General features: G+C 42.9%; 1 protein-coding gene across 1 annotated transcript in view; it reads left to right on the top strand.

Annotated features, from left to right (window-relative positions):
- Positions 1 to 26967, top strand: part of LOC144752371 (butyrophilin subfamily 3 member A3-like) — a 400845-nt gene that overhangs the window by 210931 nt on the left and 162947 nt on the right. The window contains exons 15-16 of the mRNA XM_078640306.1: positions 358 to 378; positions 463 to 483. Of these exons, the coding sequence (XP_078496432.1) occupies positions 358 to 378; positions 463 to 483 (42 nt within the window). The remainder of the gene's footprint in view (positions 1 to 357; positions 379 to 462; positions 484 to 26967) is intronic.

Genomic DNA, 26967 nt, shown 5'->3' with positions numbered 1-26967 from the left:
AAGTTAGTTCTGTGAATCAGGCCCTGTGAGAGTAAAATAAGGTTGTCTGATTAGTATTCTCCTCTTTCTCTTGTTTTCAGAAATCATACAGTCAAACAGAGTTGAATGTGATAGTGAGGGATTATTGTAGGAGTACCTGATTTATTATTATACACAAGTGACATTTTATTTTCTCTATTAGTTCTGTGAATCAGGCCCTGTGAGAGTAAAATAAGGTTGTCTGATTAGTATTCTCCTCTTTCTCTTGTTTTCAGAAATCATACAGTCAAACAGAGTTGAATGTGATAGTGAGGGATTATTGTAGGAGTACCTGATTTATTATTATGCACAAGTGACATTTTATTTTCTCCATTTTAGTCATCCTGCAGCAATATAGAGGTGAGTATGACAGTGTGTTGGGTTAATATATATTGATTGAATTATGTTCTGTTTTAATTACATGGCACTTTTGTTTGCTTTTAGATGCCCCAGAGGACAAAAAAGGTAATTATATTGATAAAGTATTTCTATTTTAGCATTACATGTATCACCTTTCTACAATCGTCCAAGTAAAAACAAGACAAGTTGGAGATTTACATTGTTTCTTGTTCTGTATTTATAACCAAATCAGTCAGCAGTAAGCTGATCACCTAATTTAAGTATGAAAACATATTGGATGGGTCTTTGTCAATAAAACATAGGTTAACACTAGTCTTTTTGGTTTCTGCTTAGTTCTTCTGTTTGTATACAAGATTATTTTATAATCTATATGTTAGTAATGCATATGTAAACTGTTGGTACATATTGTTGCGTGTGAGAAACTGTACAGTTAAGTGTGTATGTTTTTACAATTAACATATTGTTTTTTGTTCCCAACATATCTTTATATATTAACATGATTTAGCACATTGGTGAATGTAAACTAAAAATACTGTAGTGTGTGTAGATGACATTGCTTCCATTTGTAGGCATATGCAATACTATCTTCACCATTGATACATTGTTATATATAGGTTCACATGCACAATATTACAATTTGCATGCTTTCCTTGCTGTTTGCAATTATGGGCCTAAGCAGCCTTTTTTAAATAAGTAAATACTTTAAATATATATATCTTTTTTAAAGTATGTATGAACAAAATAAATAAAGCCATCAGGCCCTTTCTAAAGTCAATGCTGTCATATACATTCATCATCGGAGCTAACACCAGTGAAGAATACAACCCCCAGGCCCTGAGTTTGCGAGGTAGCCAAGCTTCTCACCACATATTCCTCCCCCTCAACTGTCTAGTCTATAAAGGACCAGTGCTTTTCAGAGGGGGGCCTGTTCCACTTTACAAGATATCAGAGTTGCATGGCTTGGTTATGCCGATTGAGCAGAGGGAGCCCTAAGCTGCCTTCATCCTTAGGACGGGCAAGTTTGTTAAATTGGAGATGTGGCCTCTTCGCGCGCCAAGATAAATGTATTGATAGTGAGTTGTAAAGAGCGTAGTGCTGAGTGGAGAGGTCAATGGTAATGTCTGAAAGATGTAAAGAATATGTGGGAATACAGTCATTTTTACAGCCGCGATGTGCCCCGACCAAGCCAACCACTGACGACTAGACGAGGACAGCAATTTATTTGTCTGGTCAAGGAGGGCCCTGTCGTTTGACACCAGTGTCTTTGCTACAGTGGGAGCAAGCTGTAGGCCCAGATATGGAATGGCCTCCATCGTCCTTGCCACTGGGAAATGGATGCAAAGAGCCATCTCATGGGGGGTGAACAATAGGTTTAATATCTAAGAGTTTTTAGGGTTAACTTTAAACCCAATTTGTCCAGTGGGGATGGCAAGGATGTAATCGGGTCCACAAGTGAGAGATTGATATCATCGGCATACAAATTGATAGTATGAGTGTCACTGCCGAACCGGATGCCTGAAATCTGCGGGTTATCTCTAATGCGCTGCGTCATGGGCTCCATACAGAGCACAAAGAGGAGTGGGGATAGAGGAGGCCCCTGGTGGGTGCCACGCGTTATGAGGAATATAGCTGATGAGATTCCATTAATCCAGACAGAATCTCTGGGGTTGGTATAAATACAGCCTATCCATCTAATTAATGTGTGTCCCCAAGTTGCATAGTGTTTCAAACAATGGAGAGGAAAAGAGCCTCTGTTCGGGACCGCCGAGTGATTTCAAGGAGGTGTAAAATACTTTTGGTATTGTCCCCGCCTTGTCTTGTACGGATAAACCAGCTTGGTCATGGTCAACCATACCCAACACGACCGGATTCAGACAAGAGGCCAGGACACCGGCAAAGATCTTGGTGTCAATGCTGAAAAGGCAAATGGGTTTCATTGACCACAAGTATCACAGATATAGATGCCTCCATTATCGAGTCTGTTAGTGCACCCGAGTCAAGGAAGGAACTAAAAAGTTGAGTACGGATGAGAGCTAGCCCTGGCAAAAGGATTTATAAAATTGGGGCGTGAAGCATCCTGTCCCGGTGCCTTTGCGGGCGTAAGACGCACGATTGCTGAAACTGCCTCCTCAATCCATAGTGGCTGATCCAATTGAGACGTGAGCACTGCTGGCAAGCGAGTCAGGGGAATCCCCCTCAAGTAGGGTCTCGGGCCACCTTGGGAGCTGTCCAAGCCGGAATGCAGAGCATGGTAACATTTTTCAAAGGTTGCAGTGATTTCCTCATCCATGTGCACTTCCTCCCCTGAATCCTGCCTACTTGAACTGATGGAATCTCAGAAAGTCTCAGTGCGGAGCCCATGAGCTAGACTGCACCCGCAACAGTCCCCACTCTGGTAAAATTTGTGCCCGAGCAGGGCATATTCCACCTGATCCCGGTCCAGACGATTCAAGGGAAGCCTTTTATGCTCCAGGTCTCACCAGACCCTGGGAGCCCCCCATATGTTTATGAATGGCCCCCATCCCAGTGACTGCCTGCTCCACTGCCAGCGCTTCTCTTTTCGCACCCGTTTTTTTTCCACTGATATAGTGAAACATTTGTCCATGCTTCCCACACCGACGATAGGGGAGTGGCCTCCACATCATTGGTTCAGAGATAATCCACAAGCACAGTGCGCACTGCTGACATTGTGGTAGGGGACTGCGGCAATACGTTGCATAGTCACCAGCGGAAGGGGCGGGGTGGAGAGTCCTCTGTCCTTAGCATCAATGAGATCATGGCATGGTCCGAAAGAGAGCGTGGCTCTATGTTTGTGTTCCCAACCATAACCATGAGTGTGGGGGATGTATGAAAATGGTCAATGTGTGCATGTAGCTTGTGCACTGCAGAATAAAAGGTGTAATCCCTTAAAGAATGGTGCAGGCGGTGCCAGACATCTCAGAGCCCCCCCCCCCCTTCACCACCCAACGAAGGCTGCCAGAGGTGAAGGCCCCTGCTTGCATGGAGCGCTGGTTGGACTGATGGAGAGTTGGGTCCATGACCAGATTGAAATCCTTCCCACCAATACTGCTAAATCATTAGTTTTAAGTACTGCTGAAAGCGCATTAAGGAGCCCCATTTTATGCTAAGAGCTAGAAGACACCCCTTTATTTCAACTATCATAGAAATTAGCTTGCCATTAAAATTCAAAGCCAAAAGGATAGCTATCCCATTCTTCTTCGTGGGTCCAATGACCATAGCTGTTGGGGAAACCAGCAGGAGCGCATGTGGGCGGTGTTCTTGGGGATCAGGTGTGTCTCTTGAAGTAAACATATGTCCACCCCAAATGCTCGAAGAGAGACAGGAGTGCAGCACGCTTTACTGGATTATTTAGCCCCCGGACATTGAGACTGAGTATCTTTAGTTTCCTAGGCATCGCTCAGAGAGAAAGCATGTTGTGCATTGCGGTTTAGATGTTTGGCATAGTGGGAATTGTGAGGAGACTAAGCAGCAGGAAATTGTGAGAGCGCTTCTGCATTGGCACCCCATGAAGAACTGGTGCGGAGGAGTAAAAAAAATACAGAAAACCCCCAAATAAACACAAATCAGCAACAAGCAATAGAACAAAATGTGACATAGGTTCATGACGGTAATAGAACTGCAGGAAGTTGGCCAGTCAGGACTTTGATATGCGAATTAAACTCCCTCACAGCGGGATCCCATCTCAGAGATTGAGAAGCTGCGAAGGAGCATCTTTGTGGTAGTAATTCCTCTCTGACACCGTCATCCCGAAGCCATTCTTGCAGAAATTCAGGGAGTTCTTTAGATAAAGTAGTGAGCACCATCTGCGGTTCCTTTGCCATGGTGGCTATGTCTGGTTTGTGACTCCCAGAGGTTTTCTCTGCCTTGCTCTGTTTGCGTTGCTTGTCGTCTGGGGAATCCGGCCTTATCTCTACTACTGTCTCTTCCTTAAGGTCCATGACTCTAGGCCTTCTCTAAGGGATCTCAATTGCCGCAGCCTGCCTTCGTGTCAGAAGATGAGACAGAAGGGATGCCCCAAAGAGTATGATATCCCTTTCTCCCTTAGGTATGTCTTGACTGGGTAAAATTCTCTATGCTTGTGGAGGGTGAGCACTAACAAATCTTGATACACTGTTGGTGTGTGGCATCTGAACTGGACCGCGTGGGCCTCACTTGCCCGACAAACGATGGATTCCTTTATACAAAAGTCATTCATACACGCTAGTATGTTAACAGGAAGTTCGTTTCCAGCTCTGGGCAAGCCGACTCTATAGACTTGGTCAATTTAAATATATGTTTTTTGGGCGTACCCCAAGATGTGGTGAAACAAGTCCCCCACATGGCCCCTCATGTCCTCTTTCTATGCTTGGCCGGCACCCCTCGGATATGGATGTTATTCTGGCAGGATCATTTTTCTCCACATGTGCCTGAAGCTCTACTTGCTGCTCCTTCAACTGGAGGATCTCTTGTTGCATCATCTCCAATTTTTCGTGCCTTCCAGTTTTGCAGCCCTCCAGCATGGCCACTTGGTCTCCCACCTCCCTCAAGTCCCGACGCACCACTTGCAAGTCTGCAGAGAGGTGTATCTGCATATCTTGTGACTCGTCTTGAAGGGATGAGAAAAGAGAAGCAATGAAAGCTTTCGTGTTCAGTCTGTCCATCTTTTCTGCGCCCACCAGGTGGTCTATGTCAGACGAGGGGAGCTTAGAGGGTGCCTGGCAGCTGCTGGCTTAGTAAGTACAGATCCTTCTTGGAGCGCACGGAGGACATGATATGGGTCACCAGTCAGCCCGGTAGCACCAGGTGCAACTTGGCCTGTGCAGTGCCGACTTCAAAAACTACTCCAAATGCCAAAACGTTCCTGCTGATAGAGCCTCTCTCTCGGGGTGCAGTTCAATGCAATCGCTGAGTCTAGACTAGCAAGTCGTGGTACCACTTAAGGCTGCTAGAAGGCAAGTCAAGATCGCTTAGGGTGCCGCTCCGCAGCCTGGGAGCCAATCCATCCATCCGCCCTACCGCAGCTATCCAGGGCCCCCAACAGACATCCAGGGGGGGGCCTTCCTCACCAGTGCCTCGGTCTCCATTCTTGCTGTATCATGGAGCGACCCGGGAGTGCTCCACATCCCAGGGACCTGGCTTCATGAGTGCCTGGGGCCCATTCGAGTATAGTACCGGAGCCAGTCTCTGCATACACTCTATAGGGACCAAGAGCAGGTTACTAAACCTCGACGGGCTGTACAAGACAGAACAGCTACAAGCCAGGCGCCGAGTACTTGGTGGGGGACCACTGCCCCCAGTAGCCTCAGTGAGTCTTGGGGCCCGACAGGGCTCCCTCTTTCTTCAGTCAGACCTAATCCTCTCCACACTTGAGTGGCTGGCAGTCCCACTAGGTGCTCCAGTCCTTTACCAGGTCAGACGCCCCTGGCTTTCAAGTGAAGCCAGTGGGCTGGGGAGCTTAGATCCCCCTCAAAATGTCCCACGGGCCCCCTCTGGTTAGCCCTCATGTTGGAGATGCTTGCCGTTGCCCCCTGCTGCAGCTGCTGCTGCCTGGGTCTAGGTCAGTGCTGGGCAGGAACCTCTAACCCGGGGTTTCCACTGAATCAGGGTTGGTTGCAGGCACTCTGGGAATGGGGGGATGCACTGCCTCTCAGTACTCCCCCCTCTGCTGTACTGGCACTGCAGTGGTGTGGCCTACCTAAGTTAATTACACTTCTGAGGCCGAGGACAGCCTGCCTTCTCTCCTCCACCACCACTCCTGTGGCCGCTTTAACACACGCCTACCACAGGGCCCCGTTGCAGGCTGTCCTCAACGTAAACCCTGTGCAGCCTCCGGCCCTCTTCAGCACTGCCACCACACAGCTCCCCCACTGGCTGGCCCCAGCTGCAGGAATCACCGACAGTTGATTCTGCCGCAACAGGGCCCTAGTCACAGGAGGGGGGACCCTCTCCACCTCTGGGGTTGCTCGTTAGGTCATTGGCAAGTTGGCACACTACCTCTCAGCCGGCTGGGCCACCCTCTCCTACTCACCAACCGAGCAGCTGCCACGCTTCCTCCCTCCAGGTGACTGCCGCTCCTTCCTGCCACTGTTGCTGACCAACCACGAGCCATGGAGGTCTCAACCTTGAGACCAACTGCCAGACTACCTAGCTGCTGGCAGGCTCTCACCATTAATCTCCTGTGCTCCTCTCTGCTGGAGTGCTGGTAGCAGCAAATGCTTGGAAGATTCGGAGAGACACAAATGCATGCCTTCTTGGCCACACCCCTAGCTGTAAACCAATAAAATTCGTATTTGATTTTGTAAATATGTATATATATATATATATATATATATATATATATATATATATATATATATATATATATATATATATATATATATATATTCACTGAAAAAACCATAGGTTATAGACCATATATAGTTAGGAATTAGCATTTACAAAACCTTGAAAATTCACTGAAAAAACCATAGGTTATAGACCATATATAGTTAGGAATTAGCATTTAGAAAACCTTATTTTACTCACACAAAACCATTGAAATTCCATATATAGTTAGTTGCACTAACTATATATCGCGCACCCGCAATCCACTGCTGATGATGTCACATATTACATCATTCATGACATGGTCAGTGACATCACTGATGACATCACTGATGACATCATCTAGTGTCTGTGTGTTTTTGTAAAGTTTAAATACGTTTTACATATTGAAGAATGACTGGATGGATGGAAGACTGAGTGTGTGTGTGGCTGGCTGGGAGGTGTGTGACGCTGTGCATATCAATGTGTACTTGTATCAGTGATTGTATAAGAGAGTAAGTATGTGTTAGTATATGTGTGAAAAGTATGGTGTTCTGTGTTTAACTATAGATGAGGAAATCGAAGTGTGATTGATTCTTCACAGGACTGACTAGGTGTATGAGTGCATATGATAGTGTTCTAATAATAACTGACTGTATGTATGAGTAATTGTATGGGTGAATGAGTGAATGTGTGTGTAGACGTACGAATCAGTGAGTGCGTATGTAGTAACTGGTATTGGTGTGTCATGATGTCATCAGTGATGTCATTTGAGATGTCATCAGTGATGTCATTTCAGATGTCATTAGTGATGTCATCAGTGATGTCACTGAAGTATGGTGTTCTGTGTTTAACTGTATAGATGAAGAAATGGAAGTGTGATTGATTCTTTACAGGACTGACTTGGTGTGTGAGTAACTCCATGGATGAGTGGCAGTGTGTGACTGTCTGCATAGGTGTATGAGTGCATATGATAGTGTTGTAATAATGAGTGACTGTATGTATGAGTGATTGTATGGGTGAATGAGTGAACGTGTGTGTAGACGTAGGAATCAGTGAGTGCGTATGTAGTAACTGGTATTGGTGTGTCATGATGTCATCAGTGATGTCATTTGAGATGTCATCAGTGATGTCATCAGTGATGTCATTTGAGATGTCATCAGTGATGTCATCAGTGATGTCACTGACCATGTCATGAATGATGTAATATGTGACATCATCAGCAGTGGATTGCGGGTGCGCGATATATAGTTAGTGCAACTAACTATATATGGAATTTCAATGGTTTTGTGTGAGTAAAATAAGGTTTTCTAAATGCTAATTCCTAACTATATATGGTCTATAACCTATGGTTTTTTCAGTGAATTTTCAAGGTTTTGTAAATGCTAATTCCTAACTATATATGGTCTATAACCTATGGTTTTTTCAGTGAATTTCATTGGTTTTTTAACAGCTAATATCTGTAGCTGTAAAATGTATTCTTCTTTAAATCCAAAAATATATTTTATATGTTTATTAATAATTTTTTTTTTAAATATTTTTTTTTCTTCGTTCCCGCTTCGCGAATCGGGAAGCTTCCCGTTAGCTGACCTTGATGCCGCGAAATAGACCGCGAGCCGGTAAACGTTTCTTTACCGCAACTGCCGCGTTAGAAAACAACATCGTGACGCCTCTCGTCCGCATGACGTTTCGCGTTGTCGCGTGATACGTCATATGACGTGCTACGTTAGCGAACTGGTACGCTTACCGAGTCGCAAAGCACAGGTTTCTGGAAGCAAACCTGGAGGCCCTGCAAAGCGCTTAACGTAAACACAGCAGGTCATGTGACTTGGTAATAACACTTTTCATTGGTTCATTTCGCTTTTGGTTTCCTAATGATGTAAGACTAGGTCATATAATCTAAAATGAACACTTTTCATTGGTTGAGAACTATTGTTTTTCCCAAATGATGAAAACCCCTCCTTCTTTCCTCACTCTGACTTTCATCTTTGTGAGAGAAAGACCCTTTGTTACCAGTGAGCAATGGCTTCTTTAGTAGCTTCAGCTGGTGCTTCCCCACCACCTCCACCACATCCAAGGAAGAGTGGACCACCTGCTCAAGTTATAATTCAGCAAGAAGAGGAAGAAGAAGAACAGGACGACGAGCACGAAGAGAGGCACTTTTTGCCTGAGGAGCCCAGGACGTCTCACCGGAAAGAAAACTTCATTTGGCAATTTTTTAAAATTCCCAAAGGTCAGAAAAAAGTAAATGCAAGATACGTAACTTGCCTTATATGTCAAGATAGACTGTCCAGAGGGACCGACAAAAAATACAGTTTCGGAAACTACACAATGCATCGCCATATGACTAGGTGGCATCCTAACAACTACAGTGCTGCACAGTTTCGTAACGACCTAGATAATCTCCCTATTATGGCCAGAAGATCTGTTGTACCGGAAGTAACGGGACCAGAGGGCAGGGAGATGGTGCCAAATATACAAACGAGATTTCATGAAGTAAAACAAGTCTGCGTACATTGCAGTGGATTCATTTGCTACGGAGAAAGAAGCATCACTCTGATCAACAGAGCTATTGACTATCATATGCAAGTTTGTACGAAACGCCCCAAATAATAAATACTTTTTTTTTGTTTTGTTGCTCCTGTTGAGCCCTTTACAATGAATCGTTTTCATTGCCCCCTCCAAGAAAAACCCAAAAAAATATAAAACTGTTCAGAAAAATTCAAAAAAAATAAAAAAATGTTCAGAAAAATAATAAAAAAAATATAAAACAACAAAAACAATAAAAAAAAGTTCTTTTCAGAACTACCTCCCCGTTATTAAATTTTTTTTACAATATTTGGAACTGTGCCAACCTCTATTTCTCGTAGTTCGCTTCCCAGTTCGCTCGCCGGTACGCGAACCGGAAGTGAACCAAAATTAAAAAGAACAGTAAGTATAAGGGAAGGAAACAGACACTTATGTTAAAAGAAAGACAGCTATAGGGGAGTAAACTAGAGATACTATTACCCGTAATCCACTGCTGATGATGTCACATATTACATCATTCATGACATGCTCAGTGACATCATCAGCAGAGGATTGCGGGTTTTTTGGCAACGTGCCTTATCCACGGTTTAATAACGCTGCCTTTTGCTTTATATAAGTTTTCAAATTGTATGAAATATATACCAATAGGTCGTTATGAACCTTTAGGTAGTGCTTTTCTTCATGAGGTCTGGTCGCTTCCATACACATACAGATGTTTCAAAGATGATCAAGAAGTTTATCTGAATGGAGAGGAATGCACTGAGACGCCAGATCATTCACTAATGTGTAGGCACATACAGTTACACGGTTCATGCAACAAACACCGACCAAATATGGCTTGCGTGTTGCAAGGCACGCCAGTTCCTGCTATCATCCCCACGTTCAAGTTGTTGGAAAATGGTAGTTATTTGATGCTCAATAATGAAGATTGTTCTGGGTTAATTAAAAGTATTCCTTTTATCGTAACAGTAAGTGAACGGGTTATTTGCTGCAGAAATGTTCTATTTCCTCCCACACATGAACATAGGGAGTTTTCAATCTGGCCACAAATACCAACCTTGGGAGCAGATTTCAACGGCATGGCAAGAATAAGAGCTCTTTTGTCTCAGAGAGAGGTGGCCTTGAGTTCGGCCCGTGAAACTTTCGTGCTTCACATAGCGAACACCCTTACAGAGGTGCAGACCCTTTTCAATACTGATTCGCCTTTGCATTTCAGCAAGATGGTTCGGACTATCTTTAACGCGTCCTCCACAAAGGCCCTGGCGCACTTTTTTAAAGTTGTTACCAGTGGTCTCGTGACTTCATTTGAGAAAATCTTTGGAGTCATCCCTGCTTTCTTTCATTCTATTTTCTCCACTGTGCTTCGTGGATTCCCATTTTTACTTGCATTACCAGCGGACGCTCTTGTGCTTTTTTACATTTTTAAATATGGATGTCCCTCCTGTGCAAGCTCCCGCCCTGCAGCTACTGACACTGTTCCGCAATCGCATGCTAGAATATTATGGCACAATGCCGTTGGCGATATTAAGCACGGCATATGGATTATCTTTTCGATTCTCCTACTTCACCTGTGTCCAGCCTGTATTTCACTGCCTGACCTGTGATTTCGATTGGGCAATTGATTTGTGTCTCTGCGGACCGGTTTCTCCTTACGTCGACTTTAATCAGCTGATGACTCCTATCATTACTCACGAGTTGGTTTGTCCTGGCGAAAGGATTATGGCTGTGGCATTGATGCATGGACTAATTGGTCCCTGGAATTTACTGGCGGCAACACAGTCTTTCTTGGAACAGAGCTTTCTTGAAAACCCACCGAGCTGTCCTCTGATGGTGATAGAGGATCCGGTGCTGGGAGAGCACGTATGTTCTTTTCCGCTTTTAAATTGGATGGCTGAACTCTTTTCGGATGAAGACGGTGACTTCCTATTGGAGGCTGTTGCAGCTTATTTTGCATACACAGTTATGTCATAGACCTTTTTCATGTTTGATATGCTGAGTACTAGCATTTCATTGACAATTCATTGAGTTATTTGTCAAGTTTTTATTATTTAGCTTGCCTATTGGCTTAAGACTCGATAAAGTACTTGGCTGTTTTATTTTTCTTTATCATTAAATTTTCCTAGTTTTTAATGTTTTACCTTGCGGACCGTCCACATATAAAGTTGCAATCTGCTCTCATGAGATGGCACTTCTATTATCTTATTCAGTTCGTTTCCGGATCATGGGGAGGTGTCATCTAGGTCCTGGATATCTTTACACCGTGTTAAGTTAGCATGGGCTCATTACCGGTTTAAACGCCATTTTTCCTTTTTTGCAACTTCTGCACACGACACTTAGTTGTTGCTTTAGCTTTCAACCTAGTAGTTCATCGTGGTTTACATAAGAATAATATGTTATTGCTCTACTATCTGCTTTGCTTGTTAAACTATATCTGTACAGCGAGTGCTGAAGTTTCAAGAACAACACGATACAGAATTGTTATGAGGTCTGATCTCCACGACTTCATACTCATCACATAAGTGCAGCTTCTGCCAATTCTGGGCATGAGGCGGGTTTTATATTGCTTTGCCGAACACACATACACAACAGTTGATGCAGTTCACATGAAGAGAGAGCTGGTGTATGCTGATGTGATTCCTTCAAATCTAAGACACTAAAGTATGGGCACGCCCTAAACCAACACAAACAGACCTTCTTAGCAAATAATATAATATGTGTATTAGGGAGGGTGAGATATAAGCAGCCGCGGGCCGTGGAGGGAGTTACGGTGGGGCAGGGAGGCGGGGAGGGGGAGGGGCAGGGTGGAGCCCTCTCCACCCTGCCCCTCCCCCTCCCCGCCTCCCTGCCCCACCGTAACTCCCTCCACGGCCCGTGGCTGCTTATAAGTGTTGCTAACTCTTATTCATTTACAGCATGTTAACATACTGTCACCATTCGCTTTTTATGTACTAGTAACTATGCTGGTAATTTTGCTACTGATAATATGTGTACTTGTATTATCTAAGATACTACGCCTGAGAAGACGGCATTAGTAAATAAACATTTCAAATACACATGTGTTCTTCTTAACTCCATGTTCTGGTTTCTAAGAAATATATAACGACCGACTGTTCATGAGTTCCACGTATCCTGAGGTACTATAAGTTCATATTCTGGATTGTCTAAACATTAAGAGTTTGTTATATCCAATGTGACACTGTACCTAGCTTGCTAAGGGGTTTTTGATTACTAAGGTGAGATTTGGGGCACCCTAATTCGCCGAGGTTCCAATCCTCTGTCCACAGTTCCGTGTGAGAACAGAAACCCTGCGACAGGGGCACCCCCGACCCTTGCTGGAGCTTCATCACACTTGCGATACAACTCCAGCAATGCGCCACCTTTACGGCACAGATACATCACGCATCTGTGCTGTTTTTGCCCCATGATGCGCCGCATTGTAAATGCAGCACACCATAGGTGACGGAACAGCGGCACAGAATGACTAACACATCCCTGGTGATGCGCCAGTCATCATAAATCTATCCCTATGCTTCTTATCTTGTTAGAGATGAACCGCCATATGTATCATCAAAGTTTTTTGCATTTCCTAAATAGCGAACTTTAAGGAATAAATAGCGATTCTTTACCATTCCTAGTTTGCGATGAGCTATTTGCTAATTACAAATTACCCATTCATTTCCTTCATTTCCATAGGGCGGTTGGACTCACTTTTAGCTCGAACGGCTGAATGGATTTCCACGAAACTTGGCAAAATTGTTGGGACTGGTAGCCCGATGTGCCTTTGCTATGTCTCAAGATATATGCTCCAGTGGTTTTTACGAAAATTAACTTTGAAAAATATCTATTGGGCTACATTGGCCTATATATATGTTGGAGCCCAAATGTAGCCCAATGTAGCCCAATGAAGCCCAATGAAGCCCAATGTAGCCCAATGTAGCCCAAAGATGGCCGCCAGAGACAAAAAAAACAAATGTAGCCCAAATATCAGCCAGATGTAGCCCAACTATAGCCCAGTGACAGAATGACCAATCAGCTTCGCAAACCTCCGTTACGCGGAGCGGAGCGCTGTTACAGATATATATCTTTTTTTGAACGTTAATTTCTCAAAATCCACTGGAGCACATATATTGAGACCTAGCAAAGGCACATCGGGCTACCAGTCCCTAATATTTTACCAAGTTTCGTGCAAATCCATTCAGCCGTTCGATTATTATTATTATTTTTTTTTTTTTGCCCCGCGGGGCCCATTTAAAACCTCCACATCAAACCTAGGGGGTCAGCGAGGATCTACTATGCCCCCTTATGGTCATTTGCCCCTTCGCTTTGGCCTCCTCTTGTCTCTCGATCCTACCGAGAGACAAGATGGCGGCCGCTACGGACAGTTTGGAATGTTTACAGACGCCGGAGAACCAATCAGCTTCGCTTCACAAAGCTCCGTTGCGCGAAAAGTACGCGTACTGGAGCGCTGCCCGGTCCGCTGTTACAGATATATATCTTTTTTTAAACGTTAATTTCTCAAAATCCACTGTAGCACATATGTTGAGACCTACAAAAGGCACATCGGGCTACCAGTCCCTACAATTTTGCCAAGTTTCGTGCAAATCCATTCAGCCGTTCGGGCTAAAAGTGAGGCCAACCGCCCTATGGGAAACTCAATGTTAAAAACACGTTTTGGGACCCCCCTTTTTTCTCGGCCCCCCCTTGACGAAACCCCCCCAAATTTTCAGGGGCTGCTCAGAAACAAAATGTTCCATTTTCCTGAAAATTTCAGCCAATTCCGTCCACAAACGCCAAAGTTATTAGACATAGAATTTTCAAAAATCCCATAGAGAAAAAATCCTAACTATATATACCTACTGGCGACCGCCAGTAGGTAATATATATATATATATATATATATATATATATATATATATATATATATATTCACTGAAAAAACCATAGGTTATAGACCATATATAGTTAGGAATTAGCATTTAAAAAACCTTATTTTACTCACACAAAACCATTGAAATTCCATATATAGTTAGTTGCACTAACTATATATTGCGCACCCGCAATCCACTGCTGATGATGTCACATATTACATCATTCATGACATGGTCAGTGACATCACTGATGACATCACTGATGACATCTCAAATGACATCACTGATGACAACATCCAGTGACTATGTTTCTGTAAAGTTAAAATATGTCTTACATATTGAAGAATGAGTGGATGTATAAGTGTCTGGACGAAGGATTTAGTAGGTGCATGACTGAATGTATGAGTGAGTGATTAAATGTGTCTCACTGAGTGCATGGGTTAGTGACTAAACTGTCTTAATTTGTGCATCATTATGTCTGTTGTTCTGTAAACTGCTGCATGTGTTGATCAGTAGCTATATGAGTAACTATATGGGTTATTGATTGATTGCCCAAGTATTTCCATGGGAGACTGAGTGTGTGTGTGGCTGGATGGGAGGTGTGTGACTCTGTACAGATCAATGTGTACTTGTATCAATGATTGTATAAGAGAGTAAGTATGTGTTAGTATATGGTTGAAAACGTAAGGTGCTCTATGTTTAACTGTATAGAGTAGAAAATGGAAGTGTGATTGATTCTTTACAGGACTGACTAGGTGTGTGAGTAACTCCATGGATGAGTGGCAGAGTGTGAGTGTCTGTATAGGTGTATGAGTGCATATGATTGTGTTGTAAACATGAGTGATTGTATGTATGAATGATTGTATGGGTGAATGAGTGAATGTGTGTGTAGACGTAGGAATCAGTGAGTACGTATGTAGTAACTAGTATTGGTGTGTCAATGGTTTCAAAAATTATACTCTGTTTTTAACACTGGGTGAAACAGAGGTTATATTAAAATGTGAGGAGATGCATTGTATTGTCACATGAATGATATCATCAGTGATGTGATCATTGATGTCAAGTGAGATGTCATCAGTGATGTCATTTGAGATGTCATCAGTGATGTCATCAGTGATGTCACTGACCATGTCATGAATGATGTAATATGTGACATCATCAGCAGTGGATTGCGGGTGCGCAATATATAGTTAGTGCAACTAACTATATATGGAATTTCAATGGTTTTGTGTGAGTAAAATAAGGTTTTTTAAATGCTAATTCCTAACTATATATGGTCTATAACCTATGGTTTTTTCAGTGAATTTTCAAGGTTTTGTAAATGCTAATTCCTAACTATATATGGTCTATAACCTATGGTTTTTTCAGTGAATTTCAATGGTTTTTTAATAGCAAATATCATAAGCTGTCGAATGTCAAGTACGTGGTAAGAATTTTTTTTTTCGTGTTTATGCACACTGATCTGCTTTGATTGCTGCCCCCCACCCCTCATTTCTATTAGGAGTACTCTCTCTTTGCAGATAGTGAAGGGTAGTTAACGCAGCCCTTTCCCCCTTTGTAATCCGTCGTGCCTGCTTCTCTCTCCATTTGATTGATTGTTCTCTTTGGTTCATTCTCTATTTACAAACAAGCACAGAGTCGCAATACTCTGTTTAGTCTTTGCAGATAGCGAAAAATCGTGTAAAAAAACAAAAGGAATCGAGCAAAATCAGTAGGCCACTAATGGGATCTCTTTTGACCTCGCTAAAATAGAAACATTAGGAACAACCTGTTGAAAATAGCAATGCGTATGTATATAAGCGGCGTTCATTTGTGTTCACAGTACCCCTTGTTGATTGTTTCAATCGAGCATTGAATTGTTCGAAGTTAATTCTCTTAACGATCTTCTCTACCTGCAAACGAGGAAGAATAGGAATATTCTATCTCCCTTTGCAGATAGTGAAGGGTAGGTAACGCAAGCCTTTAACACGTCGTACCTATTTCATTCCTCATTGATTGATTGATTGTCCGAACATTGACTGTTTGGGAATTAGTTCTTTTTGGAGGTATTCCCTGTTTGCAAATAAACGTAGGAAAATCTTTGCAAGTAGTGAAAGGGTACGTAATGCGGACCGTTCTCCCCCGTTGTAATCTGTCATGCCTATCTACTCCCCACTGATTGATGCACCTTTTTCACCCGGACCATTTACTAGAGATACGTCATCTGGCCCGACCAGAGAGCACCCCTAGTGAAAAGGACATATGCAATAATAACGAAGTGATCACTGTATCCTGTTAACAGAAACTTTACCATGAAACAACCTGGAAAGAAAAAAATAGGAAAACGAAAATCAGTAGGCCACTGATGAACATGAACTTTTATTAAACAACGAACAAAGAAACGATAACATAACGTAATGATAAAACCTATTAATGTCCTAGAAACAAGAAAACGTTAAAATATGCCAGTGGTGAGAGACCAGAAAAACAGTAAGAGAAACCAAATCACCCCTCGCTGTCCCACCGCCTGCCACGCCAAAAAAATCGATAGACTAGGGAGTAGAACATCCACCCCCACTCTGGAAACTTCCAAGGTGGGGCAGGGTTCCGGCTACGCCCAGCCGGGAGCAGCCCATATAAGGCAGGTTCCTGCTGCCACGCCTCGGCCAGGAGATCCTAACGTAGGGTGTAGCCGGAGGAGAGGCCGAGACCAGCGGGACCCGGCCAGGGGATTGCCTTTACAACGCTGAACAGTTGCAGGGGGGGGGAATGTCTCCTCGACCCTCCCCTCTCTCTCCCAGTCCGGCCGCGGTGGCCCTTGAGAGTTGCAGGTAGTCCCGCCACATGCTCTTCCGGTCCGACCACCAACGGTCGGGGGGCCGAGGCCGACGGGATCCGGCTGCAGCCGATAAACCAAGAAACCCGTTCATGGGGCCAGAGCCAGGGGCGTCCGGCCGACATCCACCGGAAGCCCGGCCCGAAGACGGACGGGACACTTCTTTCTTTTATAATGGCTGCGACAACACTGGAGGGGGATGTCTTGCACATGCCTCCGACCCCCCCCTCGTCCTCATCGCCTGGTCCGGCCATAACAAATCTCAAGCGAGACGCCGTGGGGTGCACTGGGAGGGAGAGACGGTGCGAACAGGCCTCTCCCGCCTCCCCAGGTGGAGGCTTCCCAGCTGCACCCTCAGCGCTCCAGGCGGTGGCATCCTAACAACTCCAGTGCTGCACAGTTTCGGAACGACCTAGATAACGGTTCTTCCACTGTGGCCATGCTGCAACGTCTCGCCCGGCAGGGTGGAGCCCGTCCGCTCATGTGACCCCGCGATCGCCGGTAGCTGCCGAACTCTCAAAATGGCGGTCGACCTGGCAAGAGCGGGCCCAACATAAAGAAATGGCCCGGTCACTGGTTGACTCCACCACCGTAGTCCTCCACGACCTTGAAGATTCTAGAGGAGCCGCGGGAGTCTCCGACCCCCGATGGGGAATGACTGCCATGATCGCCCGTGGAGTGACGAAACTGTATCCGCGGGACGTCGGCGCTCCCATGCTGGCGCCAGCCTCACTTTGAATTACTACAATCCTGCAGACCTCACTTCCGGTGAAAGCACAGTGTGACCCGGTAGGAAAAATTATTGCACCCCCTCCCCTTTTTGACTGATAGTTCAAACCACCGATCCTTTCCTTTGCCCTTTTAACGGAACTTTGGACTGCCTCCCCCTCTTTTACATTTTCTAGAGAAAACAAAACATTAACCACTACATTAGCATAGCAGTTGACACCAGAACTGTTTTCAAATTGAAAACCAACAACATCTTCAACAGAATCCTTTTTGTTTCTGCTGTGACCCTGCTACAGCACAGGCATTGTCCCCAGCAGTAATTCTGCAATGCCGGTAAGAATAGCTGTGGTGCCTACTGGACTCACTCACCCCCGCGGCGCCCCACGCCGTTATTTGCTGGTCGGCAACTTGCTAGACATCACTTTCGTGCCATCTAGATTTCAGCGCGTTCTGCTGCCTTGGAACTATTCGCACAACAGACCGCTACTGACAAGAATATTTCATTATTGGTCCTGTCAATTTCAATAAATCTATTGGATAATTAAAAAGAAATTGCCACGGTCTCTTCGTTGTTTAAATGTTTTTACTGTTTTTGTTTTGTTGTATATATTTATATGTTATTAAAGTTTTATATTCCTACTACTTTGTTGGAGTGCTATATATTTTTAATGTGACACATAATTGTAAAAACTTTGATGTACAAAGAGTCATTCCTGGAATCTTCCGCTTCAGGCTCGGTCCTCTCCCCAATCACAATACAGGATGGTTTTCAGATAGTAGGAACGCGTGTGCTGTGACGGATCACATCGGGTGTGGGCCTTGATCTACTATAACTCCTTTGAAGAGGGGTGATTCTTTACAGCTGGGGCCATAAACTACATCTGCAGGGCTAGCTGATAGCCTAGGACCGGCCTGGACATTCGGACACAGAGGAAGAGGAGTGTCAGAGGGTGCGGTAGTGAATAGGGCGAAAGGGAGGTGTCGGGCGGGCACAGAGTGTGATTCTCAGGGAAGAGCAGCGCAGATGGGGGAAGGTTTATTGCCCATGCATAAGATAGAGAGCGGTGGTGACCAGTGCCTGGGGGAGATGCTTACGAGGGTGAGGAGCCATGCTACGAATCGACAGCGTGCAGAGAGTGGGTCTGGTCAAGACATCTAAAATGGCTGCCGTGCACGACAAAAGTGTGGCATTTCAAAAAAGGCAAGATGGCGCAGACAATGTTTTTCAACACTTCCTCATTTCCTTCGAATCGAACGTTAACAGACGTTGGGGCATATTACCAAAGTTAAGCGATATTTATCGCTAACGATGCTTACCAACCAATTTTTTACCACTAAGCATCGTCAGAAATTATCGAAGATAAACCTTACTATTATCAAGGTTTATCGCAAATGCGATAATAAACGGCCGCAATGCATGAATATCGCTAAAAACTCAGCGATATTCATGCATTACCGAGCTAATGCTCTTAGCCATGTTATCCACCTCCCATTGGATAACATGGCTAAGAACTGCTCAGGGCAGGTGTTACTTTTTGGAGATATTCGCGCTTAGCGCGAATATCTCCAAAAGTTGGTAATAGGAGATAGATATCTTGCATGTTGTAATGCAAGTTATTGTGGTATATGGAACTCATACCATAATCTCTCAGGAAAGCAGAAACTGATCCTTTTGGAACCGCCTAAAAAGGCCTAGGGGGTGAGGAGTACTCTACTTTGCCCCCTTTTCACGTTCCGAACTATTTTATTTTACTCTCTTCTGTAATTACACAAAATAGCAGCGATAAGATGCATCGGAGACACACAGTGAGAGAAAGGAGGCCGGAGATGAAGAAGACATGTCAAATACACATTGGAGATAATATAGTGGCAGAAGGGAAGTAAATATGAGTAAACTTACCATGTAACATAAAAATGTTGCACTCTATACTATAAGTCTCATTTTATACTACAATCACTTCGCTACAACCTCATAAATTAAAAATAAAAATAAATAATGTCTCAAACAATTTTTGATTTCTAAATATAAATTTATTCTTCAGAATTTTCTAAATTTGAAACAACTACTAACATGTCCTCATCAGTAATTTCCTCTTCAATCATCTCATCTGGAATCTCCTCATTAAAAGTCTGCAATGATGATTCTTGTAACTCTATGGTCTCCAAACACTCGATAAATTCGCCATCAAGAGATTGATCAAAAAAATCATTCAAGTCATCTCCTCCTTCTGACAATATTTCATTATTGGTGCTGTCAATTTCAATCAATGTAGTGGAATCATTCAAGTCATCTCCTCGTGACAATATTTCATTATTGGTGCTCTCAATTTCAATCAATGTAGTGGAATCATTCAAGTCATCTCCTCCTTGTGACAATATTTCATTATTGGTGCTGTCCATTTCAATCAATCTAATGGAATCATACAAGCCATCTCCTCCTTGTGACAATATTTCATTATTGGTGCTCTCAATTTCAATCAATGTAGTGGAATCATTCAAGTCATCTCCTTGTGACAATATTTCATTCTTGGTGCTGTCCATTTCAATCAATCTAATGGAATCATACAAGTCATGTCCTCCTTGTGACAATATTTCATTATTGGTGCTCTCAATTTCAATCAATGTAGTGGACAATTCAAAAGAAATTGCCACGGTCTCTTCATTGTGAGCCATTTTATTTTGAAATTGCTTGCTGTAAATTGCAGAAAAAAATAATCACTTTCATTTATCGTTTTTAGTAATACATAATATAAAACTAACTTCATCAAGTATTTAGTATAACAGAAGGACAGCAAATAAATAACAGAAAACATTTTTCAAATTATCTTCAAGTGTACAACATAGTTCCCCTTACAAATTAACAACTCACCTTTTTAAAAGTAGCAGAAGTGTTAGTACTGTGTAAATCAAACACCAGAAATTCACCACCAAAAATTCCTCACAAATGTACCTCAGACAGTAGTATCACAAAATGGCTGTGGTTTCCTCTCATTTGACATATATACATAACCAATTAACTTTCATCACACACAAATACAAAACCAAAGTAACATTTTAATTGGTTCTAAATTTCAACACTTTCAAATGTGTTTTCCCCATGCAATTTTCCATAGGACATTTACATACGTCTACAGCCTGAATGGCTGAACGGAATTACACCAAACTTGGCAAAATGGTACATCAAACCTAAGAGGTCAGGAAGGATCTACTATGCCCCCTTATGGTCATTTCCCCCTTCGCTTTGGCCTCCTCTTGTCTCTCAATCCTACCGAGGGACAAGATGGCGGCCGCTACGGACTGTTTGGAATGTTGACAGACGCCGGAGAACCAATCAGCTTCGCAAAGCTCCGTAACGCGAAAAGTACGCGAAGCGGAGCGCTGTTACAGATATATATCTTTTTTTCAACGTTAATTTCTCAAAATCCACTGGAGCACATATATTGAGACCTAGCAAAGGCACATCGGGCTACCAGTCCCTAATATTTTGCCAAGTTTCGTGCAAATCCATTCAGCCGTTCGATTATTATTATTTTGGTTTTTTTTTGCCCCGCGGGGCCCTTTTAAAACCTCCACATCAAACCTAGGGGGTCAGCGAGGATCTACTATGCCCCCTTATAGTTATTTCCCCCTTTGTTTTGACCTCCTCTTGTCTCTCGATCCTACCGAGAGACAAGATGGCGGCCGCTACGGACTGTTTGGAATGTTGACAGACGCCGGAGAACCAATCAGCTTCGCTTCACAAAGCTCCGTTGCGCGAAAAGTCCGCGAACCAGAGCGCTAACCGGTCCGCTGTTACAGATATATATCTTTTTTTAAACGTTAATTTCTCAAAATCCACTGGAGCACATATATTGAGACCTACAAAAGGCACATCGGGCTACCAGTCCCTACAATTTTGCCAAGTTTCGTGCAAATCCATTCAGCCGTTCGGGCTAAAAGTGAGGCCAACCGCCCTATGGAAAACTCAATGTTAAAAACACGTTTTGGGACCCCCCTTTTTTCTCGGCCCCCACTGGACGAACCCCCCCCAAATTTTCAAGGGCTGCTCAGAAACAAAATGTGCCATTTTCCTGAAAATTTCAGCCGATTCCGTCCACAAACGCCAAAGTTATTAGACATAGAATTTTCAAAAAACCCATAGAGAAAAAATCCTAACTATATATACCTACTGGCGACCGCCAGTAGGTAATATATATATATATATATATATATATATATATATATATATATTTTTTTTTTTTTAGGCATGCGATAATTGATGCACAGGAAAGATTTGAGAGCAGGGGGTACAATAGTAACATTCTCAAACAAGCCAGGGTTAAAGCCTCTGGGGTTAATAGGAGGGATCTCCTTACTCCCAAATTGAAAATAGAGGCACCTGATGAGGTACGAATGATAACTGAATTCAACACCAAATCAGGTGAAATAGTAAACATCTTCCAGAAACACTGGCACATACTCACTGCTGATAAAGTCCTTAAAAAGAATCTGCCAAAAAGACCGTTAATCACTCATAAAAGATGTCCATCTTTGGCAGACCACCTGGTCCATAGCCATTTTAAGACATCGGTCCAACCCATCAAAATATCAAATGCAGTTGGCTTTTTTCCTTGTCTTAAATGTAAGGCATGCAGATTTAGTGGCAAAATGTTGGAATACCCCAATCGCACAGGCGAAAAAAAAAACAATATAAAAATAAAACAGTTGCTCAACTGTAATTCGGAGTATACTGTGTACTGCCTCACCTGTCCTTGCAAGCTGCGATACATCGGCAGCACTATAACACCAGCAAAACTAAGAATCCTCGAACATATGCGGGTGATTACAAATAAAGATAAATCCTATCCTGTCGCCCGCCACTTTGCCGAACACCATCAGAGCAAGTGGGAAAAACTCAGTTTTTACTGCATTGATCAGGTACCCAAATTAGAACGGGGAGGTGACAGGGAGAAGTCCCTACGCGTCTTGGAGTCAAAGCACATCATCAGTTTAAAAACCATGACTCCGTGGGGGCTTAATAATAATGAGGAACTGTGGGTTCATCTATAGGTCCTGCGCAATCACCAATAGGGGGTAACAATAGGATGAATATGTCTTACAACTGAAACAACATGCCCTAAATATTTTTTTCAATGATCTGCTAGTCCCTAACAGAATAATTTGCACTGTTTGCAAAATCGCCCATTCAGGGCTGAATAACTAACATCTTGCATATTGAGAAATAATTTTGTGTAAACAATCCAATGGCGGATGAAATAATTTTTGCTGTGTTTAACAAATATGTTTAATATATACATAAATAATAGTTACGTTATATGTTTCTAATGAGCACTCTGCACTTTCACGTCAGTCGCCATTCTTTAGCCTGTGACTCTAATGTAATTTACACACTGCAAGATGGCCGCTGAATTTCTGTATAATAGATGTCCTTCTTTCATGTTTATGAAATGCATGACTGGCCAATGGCTTTAAATGGCGACACTAACTATGCACTAACGTTACACTGACGAAGCCTGCTAAGGCGAAACGCGTCTGTAAGGGGTGAGGGGGGTTTGGTGTCAATAAATTTACAAACCGGATACCAGCGTGCCAGCCAATCTTTTTTCTGAAACCTATATTAGGACACAGAAACGTGCAACAATATATTTATATATATATATATATATATATATATATATATATATATATATTTATATATTTCACGCTCCACGTCTTTCTCTGTTCTTCAAAAAGACACAGCACTCACGGGGGAGAGTCGTAGATTTTATTTTGACTCTTCAGACGCGTTTCGGCATACGCCTTCCTCGGTGGTACGAGGAGGCACAACACCATCTATTTTTTAAATACCCATCACATGATCAGCTGCTCACAGAGCATCAACATAAATGTAGGACTAATGTATTTACATGAATTTTCAGCGCCATCTTGGAATAATGTTAAACAAAGTATATACAAATGTACCAATACATGCTGCTTAAACATTTCCTTTTTCCGATACTCTCCAATCCATTTATATGCATGGTTAATCAATCACTTCGGGATACTTATCCACATTATGCCCTGAATGGGCCTTTCCTTCGCATTTCCATTCTACATAGTGCCATGAATTGGCTATCTTAAATACCAGTCCTACTACAAAAGAAAGAAAATGTGCACCAAACCCCAATACTAACATAAAACCATAATAATAAACAATAATAAAAATGAAATACAATTACTAAAATAAAATCACTACATCTACTTCGTCATAATCAGATCACATTCCTTGCCTAGAATTGAAATTGATTAAAGTATTTACATCGTAGTTCTCACATTTTTATTACACACTGAAATATTTACTGCTCTCGCTGCTCATCATCAAGTACATACATCTACGTAGGTTAAGGGGCCCCTTATCCTAAGTGCACTGCCATTTCCTCATTGCTATTCATGCCTCCAGGTATTTTTGTACAGAGATCTATAATGTAATGAGACTCTAGTCTTCCTAATCTCATAAGTCTGTCCCCCCCTCTCACATTTGTGGGGACATGATCTATAGCAAAGAATGTTAGCAGGTTACTGTTGCAATCGTGAAGTTTCTGAAAATGCCTGGCCACCGGGTATGTTACATCACTTTTATTGATGGCCCGCATCTGTTCTAAAATACGGATTTTCGTTTGATGGATTGTGCTCCCTATATACCGTAGTCCACATGGACATGTTAAACAATATACGGTATAAGGTGTAGTGCAAGTCAGGAATTTCCTTATCCACCTTGTCGTCTCTGCCACCTTATAAGATGTAAATCTCTTACTGGTCTTGCAGGCTTTGCATCTCCCACACGGGTAAAAACCGTTAAGTGGCTTACCAAACGGTTTTGGTAGTGGTTGAGAAAAGTGACTTTTTGTGAGTGAGTCTCTTAGGGCTCTCGCCCATCTAAAGATCACCATAGGACGCGTAGGTAAATCCATCCCAATAATGGGATCTGTCCTCAACAAATTCCAGTTCTTTGTTAGGATCTTACGCAAATTGCCTGCCCCATTAGAATAGGTCTTAATCATTCTAAAAGGATTACTCTCTCCTGACTTGGATTTCTGTATGAAAAGATCTTTTCTTGGTTTAGCCTGTACTCTACTGAGTGTGTCTTCCAGCGAGTTACTATCATGGCCTCTAGCCTTAAATCTCTAAATACTCGCTTCAGCATAGAACCTAAAGTCATCCTCCGTAGTGCAGTTTCTTTTGATCCTGAGTAATTCCCCATAGGGGATACTCCGGATCAGTTTTGGAGGATGACTACTGGATGAGTGCAAAATCGAGTTCCCCGCCGTAGATTTGCGGTAAAGTGTCATATTTAATTTCCCATCCCTTACTACTATCTCTAGGTCAAGAAAGCTAAGATTGGTATAGCTGATTTCTGCAGTAAACCTCAAATTGTACTCATTCTCATTCAGTGTGTTAACATATTGGGCAGCTGATTCCTCTGACCCCCTCCATATGAGGAAGAGGTCATCAATATACCTGTACCAGGCCACAATGTGCTGAGTCCACTCACTATTCTGAGCGGCCCAGGCCACCCGCTCCTCCCACCAGCCTACGAAAAGATTAGCAAAACTGGGTGAGAAGCAGGCGCCCATCGCCAATCCAATAAGTTGCCTGTAGTGTTGGTCCTGGTACATAAAGATGTTATTCTGTAAGCTAAAAGACAAAAATTCTAACAGCATGGTGTTGTGTTCAGAGAACTTTGCTGGTTTCGTCCCCAGGAAACTTTCTCTTGCTTTTAGGCCCTCCTCATGCCCCATGTTCGTATAAAGGCTGGCGATATCCATTGCCACCATACAATCACCTTCTCGCCATACAAGTTTCTCAATTTTTTCAAGAAAGTCCTTAGTGTCCCTGATATGGCTGCGAAGCGTTTTTACAAAATCAGTTAAAAAATAGTCAATATACACCAATAAATACTCCAACAAACTACCTTGTGCACTCACCATTGGTCTTCCAGGGGGCTTGAGACTGTCCTTATGTACTTTGGGTAAGTGGTAGAAGCTTGGAGTGAAAGGATTCATACATCTCAGATATAGATATTCATCTGTTTCTAATTGTCCTTTGTCATACCACTATCGAAGCATTTGATGGCAGTCTGTAATACTTTTCAGATACTCTTGTTTCCCGCGTATGGAAATATGTACAATTACGAGCAGGAGCTGCATGCTGATTGGCTGTTAATACTCCAAACCAGGAAGTGTTGGCAGCCATGTTGTTTGTCGGGAGAGCAGAGTCACAAGAAAACAGTAAAACAAAATTGAGAAATAAGGAAACGGGGCAGGGTAGAAACATTCTGAGCCTATAGTCTTAGTCAGGGGGTGGTACATAGATCTTTAGGCTCAATTTTTATTTTTTTAAGATTAAAAAATTGCGGGGTACACATGCAGTACTTGTACACGGTGGAAAAGGTGAAAAAAAAGTAGAAGTCCGTTTTATTCATTAAGTCCCGGGGGCAAATTACGGGGGCAATTTTTCTGCATAATGGGGGCTTGAAACATGCCCCGAGCACTGGGGAACGGAACTCCTCTGGTTTTATTTTAAAGTATGGGGGGTTACGGTCCTACTCCCCGCAGTCTCGGTGAGCGACACCACTCTGGTCTTTTTAAAAAAAAAATATGTTTTGAGGTCTCTCTCTCTCTACACGTCGCGGGGAACGCCACATTTCGGGGGCAGTGATATGTAAAATGACCTTCCAGTTCTGGGTACCTGCATTGCCTGGAGTTTTTTATTAATGTTGGGAGGGTGGGCTTGATAATACGTCCTTGTTAATTGCCATAGAAGCCTATGTTCTGGTGTTAATATGGGTTTCTATGGGAAATAACAAGGCCGTATTATCATGGTCATTATCGCCGTTTTATCAGCAGTTTCTTGTCAATAAAACAGCGATAATTATAACACCGGTCCTTGATAATATCCACCTAAGTTTAAAGGTCAAAAAAAGAGCAATGAGCGATATTATCAACAAAAGGCGATACATTATCGTCGCTTTTATCGGCAGGAAACTGCCGATGAAGCGTAGATAATGGGCTTGATAATATGCCCTTGTGAATAACCATAGGGGCCTAGGTTAACACCAGATCCTGGGCTGCTATGGGAAGTTACAAGGGCCTATTATCAAGCGCATTATCAACGCTTTATCGGCAGCTTCCTGTCGATAAAAGCGGCGATAATGTATCGCCTTTTGTTGATAACATGTTCCTTCATTTCTATGATATTATGTAAAGCTTTCCTTTTTTTGGCGTAACAGTTGTACTCTCTTTGCATGCTCAGCGTCGTTTTGAAGCCCATGTTTTCTTTTTCTTCAAGTTCAACAAGCAAACCTTT

The sequence above is a fragment of the Lissotriton helveticus genome, chromosome 5_1, assembly GCF_964261635.1.
Source record: "Lissotriton helveticus chromosome 5_1, aLisHel1.1, whole genome shotgun sequence".
Taxonomy (NCBI): Eukaryota; Metazoa; Chordata; class Amphibia; order Caudata; family Salamandridae; genus Lissotriton; species Lissotriton helveticus.
Note: the sequence above shows the minus strand (reverse complement) of the source record. Positions and strands in the feature narration are given on the sequence as shown.